The sequence below is a fragment of the Equus caballus genome, chromosome 6 (genome assembly GCF_041296265.1).
Source record: "Equus caballus isolate H_3958 breed thoroughbred chromosome 6, TB-T2T, whole genome shotgun sequence".
Classification (NCBI taxonomy): Eukaryota; Metazoa; Chordata; class Mammalia; order Perissodactyla; family Equidae; genus Equus; species Equus caballus.
The window spans coordinates 73,406,050-73,429,017 of record NC_091689.1 but is presented as its reverse complement, the minus strand read 5'-3'; the positions used below and the strand labels follow the sequence as shown (position 1 = coordinate 73,429,017).

Below are 22,968 nucleotides of genomic sequence, written 5' to 3'. Positions count from 1 at the left end.
AAAAGTAAAATAACCAGAAGGTTATTGTGTGGATGATGAAGACAGAAGCGTCCATTGTAATTTAGTGTTTTTGTGTTTTATTGATAGCAAGAAGGATGGTGAGATCTTCAGTAGCGCTAAGGAGTGTGGGAAGAGGATGCCATTTGGGTAAAGAGGGTAAGACATTATGAGGCGGGTTTACACAATATCAGACAAAATAGATTTCTGAGGGATATGGGAGAGTAACTAGAGAAGGGAGATTACGCAAGACTCAAGAAACTCACTGAAGAATAAAGGAGCCTTGAACATACTTAAAAATTACGGGATGCTATCCTGTAACTCCTGTTGGGTTTTTGTGGGGATTAAATGAGACAATGCTTAGGGAAAAAGTGCTTAGCACAGGGCCTAGAATAAAGCGCTCACGTCAGTCACGAGCAGTACTGTGATTGTTGTTACTTTCAATGTGGGTTCTGTTTCAGTTTCTGATACCAATTCATGGACCCAGGTTGTGGGAAACCTTTGAGCTGTGCCAAACCAGTCAAATGGATAAATCAACTCTGTGTTTTGAAACAGTATCCACTTAGAAGAGGACAGCAGTCACATTGGTGACATTGCCTGGAGAGCTAGCACTATTCTACTTCTGGTTTTCCTGAGATTGAAGCCCATTTCTTTTCTCTAATTTGGCAGTGAGTAAGAGAAGAATCTTGAATATCACATTATAAAATTATAATGAAATCTCATAAACAGTTTTATGTTAACAAGTGTGAAGTTTGAAATATTTGCCCACAATTTGAACACACTGTCCAACACCAATGAACACCCCATTGATAATTCTATTATTTAATCAATCAAAAAGTTACATTTGATTTATGGATGAAAAATCAAACTAAGAAGTCAACAGATTTAGGTATTACCATACAATCTTGCTCAGAAATAAATCTGTTATTAGGTCAGAAATGCCCAACAAGCTACTACAGCTCTTTTGGTCCAGCTGGCTATTTAATCAGATTAATATGAAATGGGCAATTCAGTTCGTGTCAATAGAAGGGCATTGTTCAAATTAGCCATTTATTAATTCTTAAGAGGTTAATAAATAACATACTTTGAATAAAATAAATCACTGCAGATAACAATTGTGTCTGGCACATAGGAAAGTTAATAGACGCATAAAGACACATGAAAACTGCTTGCCGTGAAGGTTACTGGATCTACCCAAACCCTAGATTCTTGCATCTGTGTTCATACTGGAGCCTGATTGGCCCAACTCCAGCTGAAAATAATTTTCTCGAGGCGACATTCCCTCTCTTCTGCCAATTGAAAGACTTAGCTCCTCTCTAGGAGAAAAAAGTACCAACAAAATATAAACTTAACTCATTTCACACCTAAGCATATCATTCTGATCGTTTCACTAGATTCCTCAGTGAGCACATTTGCTTTTGGGTACTGCAGTTGTAAGCCTGAAACTGTATTCTACTTGGCCCATATTGTAAGATCGCTAAATCTAGAAATCTAGAAAGAGAATGTGAAAAAGTTCAATAACATAATGCTTCTATAATAGAGAAATAAACATTTTGTTCTTGGTCATGCATTGAGTATTCACTGCTAATCTTAAATGATCACATCTCCAGGTAAACTTCAATTTGCATTAGCTTTTAAGAAATAAAAACAAAAGAAACCAAAAGGCAGTTGATCTGAGAATTACAAGTCTGTAAATAAATATGATTTGGACAATCAGATGCTAATGTTTGCATGAGCTAATTTATTTTACTATACCAGCTTAGAAATACTCAGGCTTCTGATCTCAAGTCACTTTTGTAAATAGTATCCTCTCTTATGGGGGCAGCTATGTGCCCTCACGAACACCTGGTTAAGAACATGCTTACTTTCATGTATGCTCTGAGCTGCCTCTCCTCCAAATAAAAATAGAAACTAGTTTGCGGCACCACACGAGGCTCCAGTGTATTATATGAGTCTATCCCTGGTTTCCTTTGATATCTTATCTATTCCATTAACTCAATAAAATAGAACGCAAAGCTGGGGACAAACCGGAGGAGGGCTCCCCTTGGAAAACACATGCAAGACCTTTAAGCTGGGGTTTTAACTTATCTCATAAAAGCCAGTTAAATGGAAGCCAATACTTCATTCTTCACCTCCTTTATTAAAGATCATAAGTACTGCAACCCAGGAGTAGAGGAAGTAAAATAAATATATGAAGGAGTACAGGTGGAGGCAATAAAGAGTATGGCTTATCTATTCTCTCAAGATTTAGCAGCACTTAAAGGCAAAACTCACAGACAAGCATTTTGAAAATCCACAACAAAGGCGCCTGCCCCTTAACAAACACAGGGGTCCCTTCTCCATGCAGCAATCCTGGCATGATTTCTTAGTAGAACATAAACAGCTTAACCCAGGAATAGTGAGGGAGGATGCCACTTCCTCCATATCATACTTTTATATCAATTTAGTAATTCAGAGAAAAAATAGATTGATTCATCTACTCCGCTGCTCCTCCATCACCCAAAGAAAACCAGTACCAGAACTCAAACTCCAACAAACCAAACTAAAGGAAAGTGTTCCACCTAGAGACTGTTTTCATGAGTCAAAGTGGATGAGAGCTTATCTGGGAAATGAAGATTATTTTAGCCTATCCTTGCAAGTTTGCAGTAAAAAAGAAAGCAAAAGGTATTGCCCCTGGTGTAATTAACAATGTTAATTTTCTTTTTCCTCTCTATGGTGATAAAGGAGTCATTTTTATATTTAATTAATGCAGAGGATCATTTTGGAAACTGGCTAATGAGCCTCTGATCACATTACCATGAAAATGTGCATTAACATTGCAACTGAGGAGGCTGTTTCATGTGTAGCAAATCCACTTTGTAATTAGCCCACTGTGAAATGAATCACGTCAGGGGGAAATCTGAGGGAACCAGTAGGCAGTGGGCACTTGGCTACTGCTGTGCCCACAGACCATCAACATCCCAAACATTGTCTTTCATCAGCAATATTGTCTAAAAACAAAAGTAGTAGTGTGACACATCTGGGACAAACTGGAAAAAGGGAGGAATAAACTTTATTTTGCCAAACAAGAAATTTGTACTTGAGCATATAGCCCCAGGGAAACCTGCCTAAATAAAATGGTGAATTAATGGAATTCTATAAAAATTACAAAGGCTAGGGATATCATTTTCTTATTTTTATTCTGAAAGCCCTCAGACATACATTAAAGAGACATCTGAATTTACACACTTTTTCCTAGGACACATACAGATATGGTAATAAGCTCGGGAAATTAATTTCCAGTAGTAAACAGACAAAAAATTATAAAAAGGAGCTAAGAACAAGTGATAAGAAAATTCCTTTATCTCCTTCTTAAGCCAAGACATAGCATAAATTTTTTTCTCATATAATACAAATATACCAGGTCTTCCTCTTAAACCAAAGCAAAAATTCCTAATTAATCAAATAATTCTTCTGGCTAACAAGATTTGGCAAGAAACTTTTCCTGTCTATTCAAAATAACTGAGATCACAGACCTATTAAATCCTAATATTTATGCAGACAATGATACATTTGATTTTCAAATGTCAAGACTATTCCAAAACGAAAGAGGTATCTCAAGATATTACAGACATGGATCTCAGTACTAGTCTTTTACTTGACTGACATCTTGGCAGTAGATACAAAAAATGTTAAAAAGAATCCCACAGGAAGTCATCTGAAGGGGGAGTGGCAAGGAAGGTAAAAACTGCCACCCAAAACCAAAATAAAAAGCCCCCAACCGGCAAGTCTGTCCTCAATTCTGAGATCTACTGAAAGAAAAAATAAAGCTAGCCACAATTCAGTTACCGTCTTTCAGACAAACACAAAGCCTGGCTGTTTGGTTGCTGGTCTCAGACCCTGCACTCACCTGGGAAACTTCATACAGCAGTTTGTAGTGTTCCTCTCTTTTCTGAAAAGTGCACAAATTGCAGCCCATTCTAAGAAGCAGAGAGAGAGAGCAAATCTTCTAATTTCCCCAGAACTAAAAGGCAAGTGAACTGAAAAGGAATCACCCTCCAGACTTGACTACTGTTTTTCATCAGTCACTTCAGTCCAGAAACACAGACAAACCGCTGTTAGCTGGAAGCACAAGCCAGGCTGGTGTGTAGCAGCATGCTCTTCTTCGCTTTCCCTAAGTATCTTGCACTCACGGATACACACACAGAGTTTCCAGTCAGTTCATGGCAACACTCCCCCTGTCTCTGCATCAGTGCACATGACTACACAGATTCCAGCTCATGAATATTAATAGTGCCTCATTGATTATTTATGACAGAACATGTTAGCAGGGAGGGGTGTCATAGCTGCTGCTGATGACAGATGAATATTCACTAATTAAGAAGCAAATGTAGTGTGGTTAAACAAAATTCACTTGTGTCAATACCATCTCTGTTTATTAAGGATAGAAGGGTGAGCATAGGGCATTTCAAAAAAGAACATACACTTAATTTCTCCATTGATGTAAGCTTTTAATATAGGAATAAGAAATTTAGCAACAGAAATATACTTAGTTCACATCTCCATGTTTTGCAACAATTAGAAGAAATATTTTCAGCATTATTAAGTCTAGGGGAAGACAAATAAGAGCAATTACTTAAATTTATAAAATAAACATAGAAGCAAAAGAAAATTTGGGGAGTGACGTGGGACAGGAACAGAAAATGAGGGGTATCATTCAGAGTTTTAATTATGATCCTACAAAAATGACTGAATAGTTCATGTGTAAAGACCATTACTTACTAGAAAGGAAATAAGACTTATTTTCTTAGTCTAAATAAAGAACATTTAAGCCAGTATGAGCAGATGATACTGTACAGATAATAAATATTTTATTCAGTAATAAGGGAATATCTATTAAATATAAATTTGTAATGAATGCAGATCTATATTTAAAAATTAGATAAATACAATGCCTTTTCTTAGAAAAATTTCAAATGCATATAGTATGTATGCTAATTTTATTAAAGTCATATATAATATTTCAGAAAGCTGACATTGGCAATATTTAAATTCTAATGTAACGCACAATGACTCCATTTATGATTCTATATTTAGAGTTCACAATGTACAAAGGTGAGCATAGACTTAAAAAATTAAGCTTAGATGTTTAGATAATAGAAGCAATGCATTTAATTTCACACTCTCACAAATATATTGTATTGCAAGTTGAAAATGTTTGTCCCTTAAAGATACAAACAGCGATTTTTGTCCCTTAAAGATACAAACTACAAACAGCGAAAGCAGATAATGAAAGAAAATTCCTTTTGCTCCTATACTGACTTATCCACAACCCCTGCTAATTAAGAAGTATTTGCTTGTTCCAGCACATCTTTAAACTGGACAGGATAGCTAGTGGTTCCAAAGCAAAAATAATTACCTGGAAACTGATGACTTTGGTTAGGAATTACATTGGGTCTTGAAGACTTTTAATTGCTCAATACTTAGGTATAGATACTTTTTGGGGTCCAATTTCCTAAAAGTGCTTTGTCAGATGTTTAGAATTGATAACAGGAAATTCTAACGAGTACTAATTGTTGACAAATTGACTTTGCAACTAGCAACACTTCAACACCAGCAAGTAGCAAGGAGATGAGCAATCATCTGCTGCTTATCAGTCATTTCCCTTGGGAGGTAATAATCCGATTTTCTGGGCCTAATTTCACCTAACAGCCTGGATCAAAGCCAAGCTGAGAGACCTACATGAAAGTGGCACCGTAATTGGGAACAACACACGTGAACCAAGTTCACCAGGACCTACTGCAAATTGGAAACCATTTGGAGTAGATATTAATTATTTTGATTCCTTTATGGACAGAATGTTTTCCAAGAGGTATTTGAGGGGACCTCTATGAAAATCAATGGTGGTCACAAACAGAAGCAATCTCCTTAGGTGCAGTTGTAAAATATACATGCTTGATGGTTTTTAAAATTTTAATTTTCTCTGAGTGTCTACATCACTTCCCTTGAAGTGTTCTTACGCTAGAGTTCCCATCCTCAAAGCAAGCATTGTCTGTTTCTTGGAAGGATTCTGTTTTGCTTAGCTGTGAAAGAATTAATGATTCTCAGATGTTTAAATTCTGTCCTTTAAAAAGTCAGATTAAGGAATCTGAATGCAGTAAGGCAAGGATGGTTCACTCATCTATCAATTAAAGTGCTTGCTTCCTCCACAGATAAAACTTCTCCATGCAGCAGGTTTTGGAAGCTAAGTAGGAGACTTAATAATTAAAGCTATAGTTGCTTATTGGAACTATAATATTTTATAGTTCGCTTTTAAAGAAAAATTAAACAATCATAGCTTTAAAAAATAGTTGTACTCATCAAAAACTAAAGAATGAACATTCCAGTGAAGTAAGCAATTTCAAATGGAAGTTACTCTTTCAGCAATTTCTCTTGGTTGTTTTCTGTATTCATTACTAGTCCCCCTGGTTCTTTGGTTTCTTTCTTAGGAAGCAAAGGCACCTTCTCCAGTAATTTATCAAATGCTGCCCTCGGCTCATAGACTCTGGAAAGATTCCATCTTCTGCTAGTAATGTGCTCATCCCATAGAATTGAAGGGTGATTTGAAAGAGGGAGACCCATAATTCCAAAGTTCTCTAAATTTAATTAGACTATGAGAATTAAGTTTTCCAATGACTAAACTGCAAAATCTTGTATTAGAATATAAAGTTTTAAGTAGATAGGGACAAATGAATTAGCCTGAACAGTGTTTTAGAAATACAAATGAATTAGATATTATCTGCCTTGGGCAGTAATACGATGGGAAAATATGGATTAAAAATAAGCAGAGAATAGATGATTATCTTTCCAAATATCCTTGGAAAAAAATTCAACAAAGTGTAAAAACATACATTTGGTATGTATTTCAAGATATAGTTTTTTTTTAAAAAGTTGCCTTTAAATTTTTAGTCTTTTTTTTTCCAGTAAATAAAATCAATATTAATTGGTTAGTAATTTGTGTTAGTTTATTCCCCCCAAAGGCAGTGGCATTTAAAATAGGACTCATGTTCATCAAGATCTAGATGACAAACGAAAGAGCTAAGTGAGAGGTGAATGAAAGGAAGGAATCTAGCTTTTCCTGTATAAACTGTACCACTGAGTAACTGAAGAGACGACAAGATGGAGTTTCTCTTTATAGAAGTATTTCAGCTAATAAATGAAGAAGGAATGCTAGAACATGCCCATGCCAGCAATCCTTAATTAATTAATGGATCTAGGTCCTGAGGATTAATGGCTGCTAATATCACACACACACATACACACACACACACACACACACACACACAAGAGATACTGGACAATATGTACCACCTGATAGAAGAACATGACACCACTCTTGAAACAGCCTTTCCAAAACTCAGCAAATTACAGGGAGTGCAGAGGAAAGAGGAGCAAATTCAACTATTCCATAGAGATGCAATCAGCCAAATTCAGACATAGATAGATACATATTCCAGTTTCTGAGAGAGGGAAAAAGGAAGGAGACAAGGGAAGAAAGAGAGAGAGTGAGAGATGATGGGGAGAAGTCTATAGATGAGAGGAGACCTTAGCATCACTTAAAAACGGGAATTACTAAACTCTATTTTAGGTATGCACATCATTTGGATGGTAAAATTATAAATAAATGTACGAAAATGATTACCAAAAAAGTCAAGATGGTGGTTACTTTTTAGCGGGGGGCGGAAGGGGCTGTGATTAGGAGGGGCCACAAGAAAGTTTCAGTGAGGCTAACAAAGTTCTAACTCCTGATCTGGGTAGTGGTTTTACTAGGCAGACAGGTTATAATTCATTTAATCTACCTTTGTTTTACCTGTTTTCTAATCTTTGCTACGTTTACAAGAAGACATTTTAAAAACTAACTTATAAAGAGGCTGTGCCTATGTACCATCCCTGGTGGCCAATGCCATACATAGTTACTGTCCTTAATAAGAGAGGGATGGAAAGTCCAAGTACGACTATTTTGAATCACCCATCCCCTTGAGTCTGTGACAGCTGTCCTAAATTGTAGATGATCGCTTTCTCTACTGCCTTTTGCAAGGACTCTGATCTTTTTCTTCCTCTGCTGGTGTGGAAGTTCAGTGGGTAACTCCATTCTATTACTCTCTCTCTGTTCTTGCCACTGTCATATGTGGACCTTCCCACTAGGCCTACTACCTACCTTGACACCCAGCTTACCAATTTCTAAACTAGTCTTAATCCTGCATTCATTTTAGGGGATACATGGGCACTTTCGAGTAGACACTTAGCTGCCTAACATTTCCTAAAGTTTAATATCTTAAATTCAATCATAAATACAAAAGACTCCAAGGCTCAGAGGGACAGTGACTCGCTCAAGGTCAAACTGAATAAAGAGATCCGAACTCAGTTCTCCAATTACAAATTCTGTGGTTGAATTGGATAGCTAACTTGCTAAGCTCTCTCTCTTGCAGAGGAAGCTAGAGCGACCTCAATATACTTTATCTGATTCTGATAACTGAAGAAATGAAGGCTAGCACTTGAAAGTGCTGAAATTTAAAAGGAGAGAGAGAGAGAACAACTTTAAAGAGATAGATCTAGCCTAAAATAAGGGAAGTGATTGTGGTTAAAAATGTAAACTTTATCCAAGTACTGACTTTTTTTTATGTCACAGCTAAATATCTTCAATTAGCTAATACCCCTCAATAATCAGTCATTAGGCCCTACACCTGAATGCACACTAGGAATGACCAACTCATCTGATTTGCCAGGGACTTTCCCGGCTTTGGCACTCAAAGTTCCATATCCTGGAACCCCCTCAGTCCTGGACAAACCCGGCACTTGAGTGCACACTTCCTTTTTCAGGCTCCAGCAGAGCTGAACTGCTGTGTCCAGGTCCCCATCTCCCCACCTTTACCCCAGATTTTACCACCTCCTGCTTATTCTTCAGAAACTCCACAAATCAATCTATTGACACTGTGGTCCAGTTTGAATGCTCTCTCCTTCCTGACCTCATGAAGTTGAAGTAGTGATCTCTTCAAGTTGTGAATTCTCAGTGCATGTGATCCATACCCTTCTCAAGGCACACGTCACTTCTACTTCACACCATTTTTGTATACTGCATGCTTTACCCTATGACAAGGCATGTGAGAATAGCAGTAACATAAGTCCCAGGCAAACTGGGACGAGTTGATCGATTGATCTTTGACTTCCTAAAACTACTAGCATGGTGTCTTTCACACTGCAGGTCTTCAATAAAGGCATATTGAATAAATGAATGTGACTGGGAGATGACAGCAGACCTGAATCTGGGAAAGTGAAATACATTTGTGTTTGTGTTTCCATACCTAAATGTCAGGTGACCTTTTATTTCCCCTTAGGACTGCTTTAAGAATATTAAGTCAGGGGTGGCCCTGTGGCCGAGTGGTTAAAGTTCCACGCACGCTGCCTCAGCAGCCTGGGGTTTGAGGGTTTGGATCCTGGGTGCGGATCTGCTCCACTTGTCAGCCATGCTGTGGAGGCATCCCACATACAAAGTAGAGGAAGATTCACACAGATCTTAGCTCAGGGTTAATCTTCCTCAACTGGGAAAAAAAAAAGGGGGGGAAGATGGGCAGCAGACACTTGCTCAGGGCAAATCTTTCTCACCAAAAAAAGAATATTACGTCAGAGGACTGAAGAACCATAAGCATAAGACATATTTAACTTGGTACAACTCTATAAACATAAATTTGAGAGTCTATGAAATAAAAATTTCTGTGACAGGTACACAAATGAATAAGGTATGATCACATGTGTTTTATCAGTTATTTGTGTATTTATATGTATACAGTCATGCTCCACACAATGACGTTTCGGTCAACAGTGGACTGCATATACAACAATGCTCCCATAAGATTAGCACCATATAGTGTAGGTGTGTAGTGGGCTATACCATCTAGGTTTGTGTAAGTATACTCTACGACGTTCAAACAATGACAAAATTGCCTAATGATGCATTTCTCAGAATGTATCCCTGTCATTAAGTGACACATGACTGTGTAGCATAAACATATTAAAAATTATATTCTGTTCTACACATCACTTACTTATTCACTTATTTATTCCACAAATATTTATTGGGCACTTATCATATGCTTGATAGTACATGAATTATACTCATCATGGAATTATATCTCATCTCATTTGATTTTCACAATGCCCCTGAGGTAAACATGTCAGATATTATTCCTTATTTACTAATGAAGAAATCATTAGATGTCGAGATTTCCAATGCCAGGAGATCTACAGCCTTTGCCTTTTGACTCTAGTGTAGTGTTTTTTCACAGCACTATGCAATATCAACTAATAGCATGAATTTACAAAGATGCTCCTGCTGATGGTGCCCACGTGTCATCCATTTGCTAGGTTATAGCTCCACAATGTGTAACCAAGTATCATTTTCACATTGTGTTCACTAGGTGACTTTCTTCAGTTTTGGATCTATAGTCATTACTTGCAGAAGTGAGAGTGCTTTACCACCTTATGAACTCCTAAGAACTGTCAAGTTATTAGACTTGACTCCAGTGGAAAGAAAGGGCAAGAGATTGCAAGGAAGAGGACTAGGGTTCTCATCTGAGCCTTCTCCCCAGTACTTGTGTGGCTTTGTGCAGCTTACACACTCTCAAATACTATTTACCTTACAGGCTGATTGTGAAGATGGAATGAGAGGAAATACATAAGCAGGGATTCATAAACTGTGAAGTATTTGTCCACATTGGTGTGCTGGTTCAGCCAGCGTTCTAGAGTCAGTCTGCCCTGGGTCAAGTCCTAGGTCCTCTCATTTCTATCTATGTGATGTCGGATAAGTTATTATTATTTTTTTAATCTTCTCTGTTTCTTGGTTTTGTCATCTCTAAAACAAGGATAATAATAGCATCTACCGAACAATTACTGCAAAGGATAAAGGTGTCGCGATGATAATATATGTCAAGTATCCTAGCACGAATTATGCGCCCAATATATCCTGGCCACTAGTAATCACGCGAGTAGAATAATAGTGATAATAGTGGTCTCTATTTTAGATTTCCAAGTTTTCTGTCACTTTCTAATTTTTCTGTCATAATAAAACCCTATTACATTATTTGAAATTTATTTCCTTGAAACTTTATAGTCATATGTCTGTCCACCTTGTTTGCTATTATATGCTTATGTGGGTCATTCAACAACTTTTAAAGGACTGTTTTTTCCAGTCCTTTGTATAACAGAAATAGTGGCACAGGAAGTACTCATTCTGTATATGTTATACACACACACATACACTTATTTTGTGTGTAAAGAATGTAATGTAATACATTCAGAGTAATAACTCTGATGTTCTATTTATTTATTTTTCTTTATTATTTTTTTCTGAGGAAGATTAGCCCTGCACTAATATCTCTTGCCAATCCTTCTCCTTTTTCGCCCAAGGAAGATTAGCCCTGAGCTAACATCTGCACCAATCTTCCTGCACTTTATATGTTGGTTGCCACCACAGCATGGCTGACGAGTGGTGTAGGTCTGTGCCTGGAATCTGAACCTATGAACCTGGGCCGCTGAAGCAGAGCATGCCAAACTTAACCACTATGTCATGGGGCCGGCCCCACTATTTATTTATTTTAATGCATAATGTGTAAGTAATGTGGACATAAGTGTACAAGAAACCAGTGATAGCATTTGAAGCAAGATTCATACAATTATGAAATAGGTAGTCCAATAATATTTCTTTGAGGAATTTTAACGACTACTAGTCTAGTTCAATATAATATTGGCTTTCTTGATTTGATCATCTATAGAACAACTGGCCATGTACGTTCCAAGGTATTGTGTTTTGGTAATGTCACACAGTTTAGCAATGTCATAGGCAGCATGTAGGGTTTCCCCAGAACACTACCTCACCATTTTTAGTTCTACACAAGTGGTCTAGTAAATGCTCAGTAAATACTTTCATTCAATCAGTACTTATAGAACACTACTATGAATATAGCATGGTGATAATTCCTAAACATTTAAAAAAATACGAGCTAATACTTAGTTAGTATTTTTTGTATACCATCATTGTTCTGCACTATATGTTATAAATTTTATTTAATCCTTATATCAACCTTCTGAGGTGAGCACTATCAATATCTCCTCTTGACATGGGTAGTAAATGGGTCACATTAGTAGTAAACGGGGGAGCTAGGACTCAAACCCAAGCAGTCTGGACCCACTGCTTAACTAGTATTTTATACTGCCTATCACTCTGAGATAGTCATCATTATGATAAATTCCTAGATGGCTAGGAGAAGGTATTCTGGTGATGCTTGTAGCACTCTGAAATGGAAGAATTTCCCCAAGGACCAGAAGTGTACTCTAAAATTAACTCCCAGGGTCCAAGTTGTGTCCTCAAGCATGGCTGCATAAAACAGATTGAATAAATCTAAGCAATTTCACCTTACTCCACTCCACTGGTGATGGGGTATTGCTGCACTGAATATGTACCAATAACAGTAGAATATTTTTCCTTCATAATATTTATTATAGGAGGGAATATATGCACTGATAGTAGGGTAGTCATATCTCTATATTAAGGAATAATCATTGACAGTTACTTAAGACAGGTAAATTTGGAGGTTTTAAGAAAAGTAAAGGTATTGATTTGCTGATGGCTTCCAAATTTAAATCTCCAGACTTAAGCTCTCTCTAAAGCTTCAGACCCAGTTATTCATTGACTACCACATTAACATTTGGGCTGTCCATAGCACATTAAATTCAACTTATCAAAACTTAACTCATAATCCTCTTCCCCCATAACTGCTATGTAACACGTGCTCTGCATCAAAGAATGGCCTGACTATCCCTAGGTGCTCAAGTTTGAGGTCTGAAAACGGCTCTTCCTTCTCCCTGCACCTAATGAGCAAGCACTGTCAGTTTCAACTGCTCAATCTCTCCTTTCTTCCTTCCATCTCCTCCTAGACCATTCTCCTAGGTCCAGGCTACTGTCTTTTCTCAGATGGATCCTTCATTCACTCAAGATCATTTGGAGCTTATAACGTATGAGAAACCAGCTGTTGGATTCTTGCTTCTCTCTGCTTACACACACACATTTAAAAGCCCTTTTCATCCCCAGTCCCCTGACCCCAAGCCTATCTGCCTCTCTCTCTCCCCACCTTTCTTTTTCTCTCTCTCTCTCACACACACACGCATACACAAAAGAGAACACAGAATATTCTTGCTCTAGGCATAGAGATCACAACTTTGCTAACACTACTCTTTATGTCTTTGGTATCTCTCTCTCTTTTTTGACCTTAGAGTGTAGACTCTACTTTTCTATCTGGTACTGTGATACATGACCATTCCTCTCTCATCCTTGGACTTTACTCACCTATTCAGTCATTATAATGATATTCAAGATATACAAAGGCCCCAAATCTCATGGAGGAAACTTTATAGTCAGAGGAAGCAATACATAAATAAACAGGTAACCATTATATAAGATATGCAGGGAATAAGAGGGGTTATCTAGGGAATTAACACAGGGAGATGTGATACGGAATAACTGGGTCATCCTTCTTGGAAATTCTAGTGCCTGGAATATCTCTTTTATTCCCTGCCTGCTTATATATGTGCTTTACCGCATATATATAATCAAGTAAACATAAACAAACAAAAAAAAAAAGGCAGGTATGGGGATAGCAAGCAAAGAGATGAGTTATTTTAATAGGGTATTCTAGGTCTGAAGTTTACTCCACCTTTGGACCCTAGGAAATCATTTCTTTCTTGTAGTCCTGGAATCTTCAGACCTACACTTATCCCATTACTACTCTTTTCTATCATGAAAATGGCCCTAACACGACCGTTTAAAACATTAGCAGTACAAATCAGTATGCTAATATCACATCAATTTCTGTGAAACTGATAATAAAGAATGCCTGATTGCATACAAGTTCTGGCCCAGGACACCATTATCATCAGAATGAGCACCTGTGTTCTTTACAGACATTGAAGTCATCTAGAAATATCTTTGAACCTCACTCTAAAAAACTTGCTGTATGAACCTGAACAAGTTACATACCCTTTATGTGCCTTGATTTCCTCACTGTGAAATGGGGATATTCATAGTACCTACCACAAAGGGATTTTGTGAACATGTGCTTTACCTGGAGCCTGCTCTATGTAGGTGCTCAAAAAAATATTAGCTAATATTATTGCAGCTTACAATATTGTCTTGCTGAAGTGTCTAAAGTCTATTATTGTGAAAATATACAAAAAAGTAGGCAGCTATATTACTGTTTTTCTAAATTTTTGCAAATGAGTGGATGGATACTTTAAAACATCAATTTTCCTCTGGGACGTGGTAGATTCCTCTAAGAGAAAACAATGGTTGATGTCATAATGGCTGGCAGCCAGGAAGGAGCAGAAACTGTTCTGGGAGGTAGGAACTGAGCCAAGACATGGATCCTCCCAGTTCCACAAATGTTTGCTGAGTTCTCCTACTTATAACGCCCTGTGCCAGCCTCTAGGTACCTAACTAGGAGTGTGCATAGGAATCATTTGTGAAACTGTTTCAGGTTACACATGCACAAGCTCTATCCCCAGGACTCCTGAGTCAGCAAATCTGGGACGAGGCTTGGGAACATGCATTTTCAAACAATCTACAGAAAATTCAGAGGTGTCCATCCCTTTCCCTCCTCCAAATCTAGATGCAAGGTGTCAAACCAGACATTCTCTTGACTGCCTCCCATCACGATAATTTCCAGGATGGCTCCTTATCTGATTATGAAGATCATTGGATCTTTGTTACTAATTCAAAACGGGAGCTACTATTTACAAAGTACCTATTATATCAAAAGTGTTTTAAGTCTCACAAAAATTTTATGAGACAGACGTGGTTATTTTTTACATAAAAAACTCAGGCTCAGAATATTATGCGATTTGATCAGTCACATAGCTGGTAAGTGGCAAAGCTGAGATTTAAATCCAGATGGGCTTAACTCTATGACTCTGCCTTTGCCAGTAAGATTACTACTCCCCTCAGGGAGTACGGCAACCAGGACCCACCTTCAAATAGCACAGTGTCTTTAGTCCCATGTGCCATGAATAAAGAGTCTGTGATAGAGTTGGGCTTGACTCAGAGTCATTGTCTTCTTTCACGGTGCACCAGACATGTCCTACCTATGGGCTGTACCGATGAACAAATTCTTACTAGACCTGTGGCAAGGCTGAGTTTTAGCTTGTGGGATCAGGTATGCGGTTAAGCACGAAGAACCTCCCATCCCCTAGTGGGACAGTGTGTGGCCCAAGTTCCAGGTACTGGTGCCAAGCAAAGAGAATTAAGTGACTGTTATTGGATTCCATGTTAATGAGACAATTTTCCATAATGCAACCTAATTGATCAAGTAAAAATATAAATCCAACTACTCTTCTAAAAGATATGACTCTTCTCTGATTTTCAGTATCTCTAGACACCAAGTTCAACCTGTCTGGAGCTTAGTTGACTGCCACTTGAAATCTGTTTCACGAGGAACAGTAAGTAGTGATGATAAAGCACTTAGGGTAATTGAGGTCATAAAGCCTATGGTCTCAGGGGAGTGGTAATGGAGGGTATACCCAGGAAATTATGGGTTTAGATTGGAATTCTTAAAATCGTCATTGTTGTTTTTAATCAAGCTATGTGTAAGCCTCCTTCTTTGTTAGGCTGAGATAGACCCATAAGTCTAGTGATTAAATCCAGTAGGAAAGGACCAAATATATCCACCACGTGCCTGCGAGCAAAAGACATCAATGTAGTGGAGTCACATGGTAAAATCAGCCTAGATCCCTGATTCACTACTTGGAGAAAGTCATTCAGATGAGCTTCTAGACCTGCATCCAACTCTGTATGAAGGAGAAATGCACCTTTACTTCATAAACCACTAAGGATTTGAAAACTGTTACCCAAGCATAGCTTAGCATGACTATGATTCGAAGACGGCACTTCCGAGTTCACATATTTAAACAAATATAGTTAGCATGAAAAAGTTCAACTCATCATGTCTCAATAACAGGTCATGATGGCTTCTACGAAGCTCCCAAGCAACTTTGTGTAAAGAAATATAGCAACATTACCTAGCATAATTGAATGAATATTCAGAATATCACTCTAAAAATTGTCAAGTTTCCCTATAAGCCATTCAAATTCTCATCAGATCATTTGTTTAACCATAAAGATAAGCAGTATTCTTTTTGCAAAGAAGGGAGAATAAACCCAACAGAAGGTCAGTTTTATACAACCAGACTAAGTATATGCATGGTGTGATCATATAGAGCTAATGATCCCCTGGAACAAAAACCTTGCCCATTCCACAAATACTGATGCTCAGAGGGGCTTTGCATCTCAATTGGGTTAAGGCAGCAAGTTTGTAGCAAACAAACATGACATAAGCAGGTTAAGCTGATTCCTAATCAAGTGATGAATTATTTTTAAATGAAGGAGAGTAGGGCCTGAAGAAAACCAGACACTGGATGGAATGGTGTTAGTGTGGTTTAGAGAACAGGAATTTCCAGAGCATGAGGAACTTCTCAACACAGAAAGAGTAATGGAATAACATGGTCTTCAAAATCAAAAAGTCATGGGTTCAAATCCCAGCTCTACAATTTGGGCTATAAAACCACACTTAACTTCCTATGTCTTCGTTTCTCATTTGTGAAATGAGTTAACAGCCTCTGTCTCATAGTGTTGTTGATAGGATTATGGGAAAAATAATTCTTCCTCAGATAAGATCATCTTTTCCTACCCCAGCTACCAAGAGTCTTACTGCTTTCTAAATAATTTGAGTAGGTTACAGTTACTAACTTGTTCAAAATCTTAACAGCTAAGGATGTTAAGTTAATATCAACTTTTTAACCACTGAGGGTGGGAGTCCAATGGCAAGGTAAAGTGAAAACGTTGGATTTGGGGACTCAGGAGCAAGGAACTAATATTAGAAGTGGGGCAAATTTTCATGGCAGCATGTCTGTTAAGAATATAATATTATGTGCAAAAGATCAGAGGAATAGGATTACGTAGATTCAGTAAAATTTTGGGAAAATTGTCCTAGTGGAACGAAGCTTAAAGATTTATCTAACTTAAATTATTGCTAAGGGATGAAAAAACGACGACAACTAAAAACAAAAAAAGAGTTGAGTCTATGTTGCCAATTTTAACCAACAAAGAGGAATTGTTAAACAAATGAAATAAGGAAGCAATAGCTTAGGAAAACCAGAATGAGAACAGGTGAAAGGAAAGAAGATACTGGAGCAAAGGAGCTTGGTTAATCATTTTGTAAATGCCCTAGATAAATGTCACATTGACAAAAGTAATTTCCATTGTGTATGTCTGCAGGCACACACACACACAGAGAATGAGATGTACATGTATATTTTGTATGTAGGTATATATTTATGTGTATTTATATATTTATAAAATTTTGGACACTAGTAATGATTTCTAATGGAGTTTATTACTCAAAATTTATTATAATAATGGCAATCAACAAAAGCTCATTGAAGCGCCAGATAATCTGCTAGGTACCCATGACACACAGCTCATTTGACTGAGAATATATTTTATAATTTCTGTCATGTAATGGCAGATACACAATACTCTCTACTAATAATAATTAGTAATTTGAAAGCAAGTTATGTTTATATTGACTCTTCTGTTTTTGCTTTAATGATAAACCTATTTAACTATTTCCATAGATGTAGCATATAAAATGGTGTACAAATTAGTGAGAACAAAATTACAAATGAAAGCAAAATTGATAACTCTGTCAGGCCCAAGAAATACCAAGGTAATGAGCCAAGAGATTCTAATTAAAAACAATCAGTTAAATGCATTTATTCATTCAACAAGTATTTATTGATACACATGGGTACTCTGCTAACCTTAAATAATTAAATAAATAAATCACTGAAACAGAATCCTCAGTAGGGATACAGTATACTAATCACGGTGGGATATTAGTTAGTCGAGAGATTTTTTTATACATCATTTACTTATAAAGAGATGATACATGTATACATATTTCATTGTTGGTAATTTTTGACTATTTCTCAGAAAAACATAAGGTAGGATATATTTAGCAGGCAGTGATGCAGGCAGTGTTGGAGGAGTTGAAGAAAAATTGTTAGTGGAAGGAATAGTGAAGAAAAGATGGCTACTTAACAAAGCATGGGGACATTACGGGAACGGCATTTTATTTGGTCCGCAGGGTGAAGTGTGGAACACCCTCAGGAGAGACAAACTTGACTCCTAGGTGAAAAGTCTTCAGGGTCTGTATTTGTTCTTTCTGCAGTGGGTCATGAAAAGCTACTGAAGATTTCTGTATAAGGGAGTGCCAACATGTAGGTCATTATCCCAGTTTCTTGATTCTTGAACTGGAAGAAACAAATAGGAATTTGATAGCAGTATTAATAATTAAAAAAATAAACCTTTTACAGTAGTGTATGAGTGGTCTTGAAAAGAGGAAATGGAAAGAAGGGGTCTACAGAGTAAATGACAGAAATGCTGCAGAGATAGGAATAAGCTCTCTTACCAAGTATTTGGAAAGGAAAAGAAGAAATCAACGATGAGTATATTTGTAAGACTGGGCATTTGGGTTAAAGGCTATGTCATTACAAGAAATAAGGAGGTCAAGAGGAAGAGCTATATGTAAATAGAGGGGAGCTGGGTATGAAGACATTGAGGTACTTCTCAGAATAAGGATGTCCTTTACAGAGTTGACATTTTTTTTTTCTTTCCTGAGCAAGATTCACCCTGAGCTAACATCTATGCCAATCCTCCTCTACTTTTTATATTTGGGTCACTGCCACAGCATGGCTGAGGAGTGGTGTAGGTTTGTGCCCTGGATCTGAACCTGCGAACCCGGGTTGCCAAAGTAGAGCACGTTGAAGTCAACCACTATGCCATGGGCCGGATCCTGGAGTTGACATTTTGATTACAGAAGAGAAAGATAATGATATGGATGTGAAGATCACCAATATGTACTTGAAACCGAGCTAGGGAGCTTGGCATTCAAATAAAAAGAAACAGAAACAAAAAGGGCTCAAGAACTGAACCTCTGCATATCCCTAGGTAAACAAACCAGAAGAGGAAAGGCCAGAGATGAAAAACAAGAGTCAAGGGAGTTGAGAATCCACAGAAACACAATTTCAAAAACGGGGGGCTCATCAGTAGGGTGAAGTGTGGTTGAGAATTCCAGGCAGGGGTGTGGGGCGTGGTAGATTTGTTGATTCAAATACATTGGTTGTTTTTGAGAGAGCTGCTTGCAGTAAGGCAGAGTGGGCTGCACAGAGTTTAATGAGGAATGAGGAAAGTGATGAAGTGTTGACAGTGGATGAAAACTATTCTTTCAAGAAGTTTGTAATGGAAAGAAGAGGGAATTAAAATGATATTGTAGGAGATAGCCGAAGCAAGGAAGGGTTTATCTGTTTGCTTGCTTTAAAATAAGAGTGAACAGGATGAGAGGCACAGTATAGGGAATAGGTACCGACTGGAGAAAGATTTCTCTTTCTCAGACAGAAGACAAAGATGAGTAAAGATTTGGACAATTCAGAAGTGTGGGAAGGAAGAAGAGTTGAAGGAGCTCACATCAGATGTCCTTGCATTCAGTGATGTAGGAAGTAAAGTTACAGTTTTATTGAGGTTAAATTAAAAAAAAAAGAACAATGGAACTTTAAAAACTCAGGTACTCAACAAATAGCAATAATTTCAAGTACTTAGATGCTGCAGAAAACTAAGTTTCCACAGGGACAGGGAAATTGCCTCTTAGAAGTGACAACTTGCTTTGCTTTTGTCATAAAACTTACATCAAGCATATGGAAAACAATTGAGGTTCCCAGCAAAGATCTGATAACAAGATGGATGTAAGAGAAACACCAAATATTACCAGGAAAGAGTCCTCATGTGCTGGATGCATCTGACAGCTGGCTAGTTTGATTTAAAATTACAATTTGAATAGATATAAACTCTTATTTCTTGACAGTCATTAACCAGGAGCCATAAAAGTGCCATTAATTCTGCAGTAGTCAGCAAAATGCTTTGTAATGATCTAACACTAATGTACCCCACTCCTATAAAACCCCCACAGCAGCAAAGGTTTACTCTGTAATACTAGTTGGGTTTTCAGAAGCTTAAAATCTCTGCCAATGCACCTGCTTTCCAGAAGATCATTAGGTAAAAATCCCAAGGCAGTACAATCAACCTGGCTTCAGTTACCTTACCGTCTGCTAGAGAAGAAAATTAATGTTATTCCAGGAGTCACTCTCCCAAGATTGGCGAGCATATAGCTACTGGGCCAGCTGTCTGAGGGGTGCTTAGGTCTGTTCTAAGCTGACCTGGCTCATCCTCTGTGAGGATCCCAAGTCCCAACATAGCACACTGACACACCGGCTGCAACCTGCGCCAGCTGTTACACTATTGTACAGGTACTTAACAGGATTACAGCACATGGAACCACTAGCTTGGCAGTGAGTACTTTTCATCCAACCACAGCTTCATGGAGACTCTCACAGAAGCCATCATACTTTTTAAAAAAGCATAAAACCAAAACACCAGCTATGAAACCAACATTCAAGACAAAAAGACAAGGCAAAAAGCATAGTTCCTAATACAGGATTACTGCTAAAGCCCATTTAACAAAGGATTTCTCTTTTATTCTCATTTCCTCTGGAAAATAATACAAATTAGCATAGAAAATCCTGCTTTATTTCTGAATGGAGTTACATAGCCTTAATCTGAAATCTGCTTTTCTTCTGGCTACAAGAAGCCAAACAGGGCCTCCCATCAAATTACAAGGGGGAGATTTGTCACATTTGACTGGTTCTCAGACTGTGGGTCATCAGCTGGATGCTGATCTGAGACAGCAGTCACCCCACCACTCACACCTATGCCCTACACTGGTCACCCCACTCTTCTTCTAAAGCCAAGCCCTTCTCCCTTGGCTGCTGCTGTATCCACTCAGGGAAGGGGCAATAGATCAATGCTTCCTTCATATATCAGAGCCGGCCTCCAAGGAGGACTGCAGCGCAATTGCTTTGTTTTACATAACAGCCACCTCTGAAATTTCAAGGTAGAAAAGTAGCCATAGGCAAAATGTTGTGAATCTCATAGAATCTCCAGTTTAACCATTTAAAATAGGACAAAGTCATGACTATTTATAGAGAGGCAGCTTGCTTTTGGATTTGCATGAAACATGATCTCACAATTTTTAACAAGTCAGGGATTTTTTACTAGGAATAAAATTCCTTAAGGGCTGTTTGTAAAGTTGGTATCTATATGTAGTAAGGACAATTACTTCCTTGTTTTGATGTACGCTACAATGCCTTTGTTAGTGTTTGAAAATGTATATCAAAGTATCTTTCTTCCAGTTACTCTTTCTAGATAATGTACCAGCAGAAATGATACCAATGATTCATTTAGGACGACATTTTACTTTCAATTAATGTTCCACAGAATGAAAGCAATATTTCCAAGTTTTTCAATTTAGATTTTAAAGCATGTTTCTATTTTTTTAAAGTGAATACATACAAACATCAATGTATTTTCATTGTTTGTCAACGTCAGTTATAAATTCAAATAAATGATAATCTGCTGCAGAAGGATGCTCACAGAAGCACAAAAAAAAAACCCATTAGAACTGCATAAATTCTACTTTGTCATTCGATGTTGAGTTTTTTGATAAAAATATACAAATCTGTCATTACACAAGTTATATGCTGCATATATAAGATAAAGACTGCTTCTTATCTGTTGCAAGGATGAATAATTAGGAAATTAATGAATTGGGGTGTGTGCTACATGACTATCCAGGCAGTTAACATGCTGCAATAAATTTGTCATTTTACATATATATATATATATACATATATACATACACACACACACACACACACACACACACAATCTGAAAGTGTGGCTAAATCTTGAGACTCACACAATGTGCCTTACAGCTTCAACTTTCAACTCCCTGTACTCACCCAACACTGTACAGTCTTAGCATTCTACAACATTCTCATGCACCTTTATCCCTGTGTACTTCTGATGACATTATTTCTTCTACCTTGAATACTATTATCCATCTGGGAATTCAAACTTTACCTCTTCTGTGAGCTTTTCCCTTCTCTCTGAAGCAGAATCTAGTGCCTCCTTCTCTGTACCTCCATGTCATGTCGTAATTAATGCTATTATAGGAATTCTGACATCCTATCCTTACTTGCCTGCTGGATTATGGCATCTTGGAGGATAAGTACAGTCTCTGCCTTTCTGGTATCTTGCATACTGCCTGGCCCACAACAGACATTCAATAAGTACTAATGGATGATTGAATGAGGTGTTTGTAACTAAAACAGTGGCCAAATTAAGGAAGAACATCGTACATAAATCTCTTAAACTATTAGCCCTGTCAATGGTTGTGCCTTAAAGTAGCTGATGCTATTCAGTTTGTGTTGACAACGGGACTTACCAGATTTCCTCTGGCCAAAGATGGCATTGCCTATAAAATGACCATCAGTTTAACATCAGTTTTCTCTTGGTCGGGGGAAGGAAAGGAAATACTACAACAGTAAAGTCATGTATGGCTTACAAGCTTCTTTTTACATTTCCAAAAATGTTAAAACGCTAAAAATACATGTCCTTTTAGAATTGAGGAAATACGGCAATTTCCTTTCCAAGTAAGGATGTTTGGAATTCATCCTTGGTCAGGCTACAGCATTCATCTCAATGTTCCATCTCTGAAAGTGATAAACAGAGGTTGCACCTTGTTTTATCAAACAACAAAACAAGGCTAGCATACAGGAAGTCAAGTTCCAGTTTCGTTATGAACATATACTTTAGATGCTGCTATAGACTGAATGCTTGTGTCCCCCTCAAATTCATATGTTGAAACCTAAGCCCAACGTGTTGGAATTTGGAGATGGGGTCCTTGGGAGGTGATCAGATCATGAGGGCAGAACTCTCATGAGTGAGATTAGTGCCCT

The 22,968-nt window shown here is 37.6% G+C and overlaps 1 protein-coding gene across 3 annotated transcripts in view; it reads right to left on the bottom strand.

The window, feature by feature from the left end:
* Positions 1–22,968, bottom strand: part of PDZRN4 (PDZ domain containing ring finger 4) — a 342,458-nt gene that overhangs the window by 124,811 nt on the left and 194,679 nt on the right. The window contains exon 1 of one of the 3 annotated variants that reach the window (XM_001914682.6): positions 3,887–4,227. The exons of the other annotated variants lie outside the window; for them this stretch is intronic. Coding sequence (XP_001914717.1) covers positions 3,887–3,955 — 69 coding nt within the window. The 5' untranslated portion in view covers positions 3,956–4,227. Of the gene's footprint in view, positions 1–3,886; positions 4,228–22,968 lie in introns of those variants that run through there. 3 annotated transcript variants of the gene reach the window in all.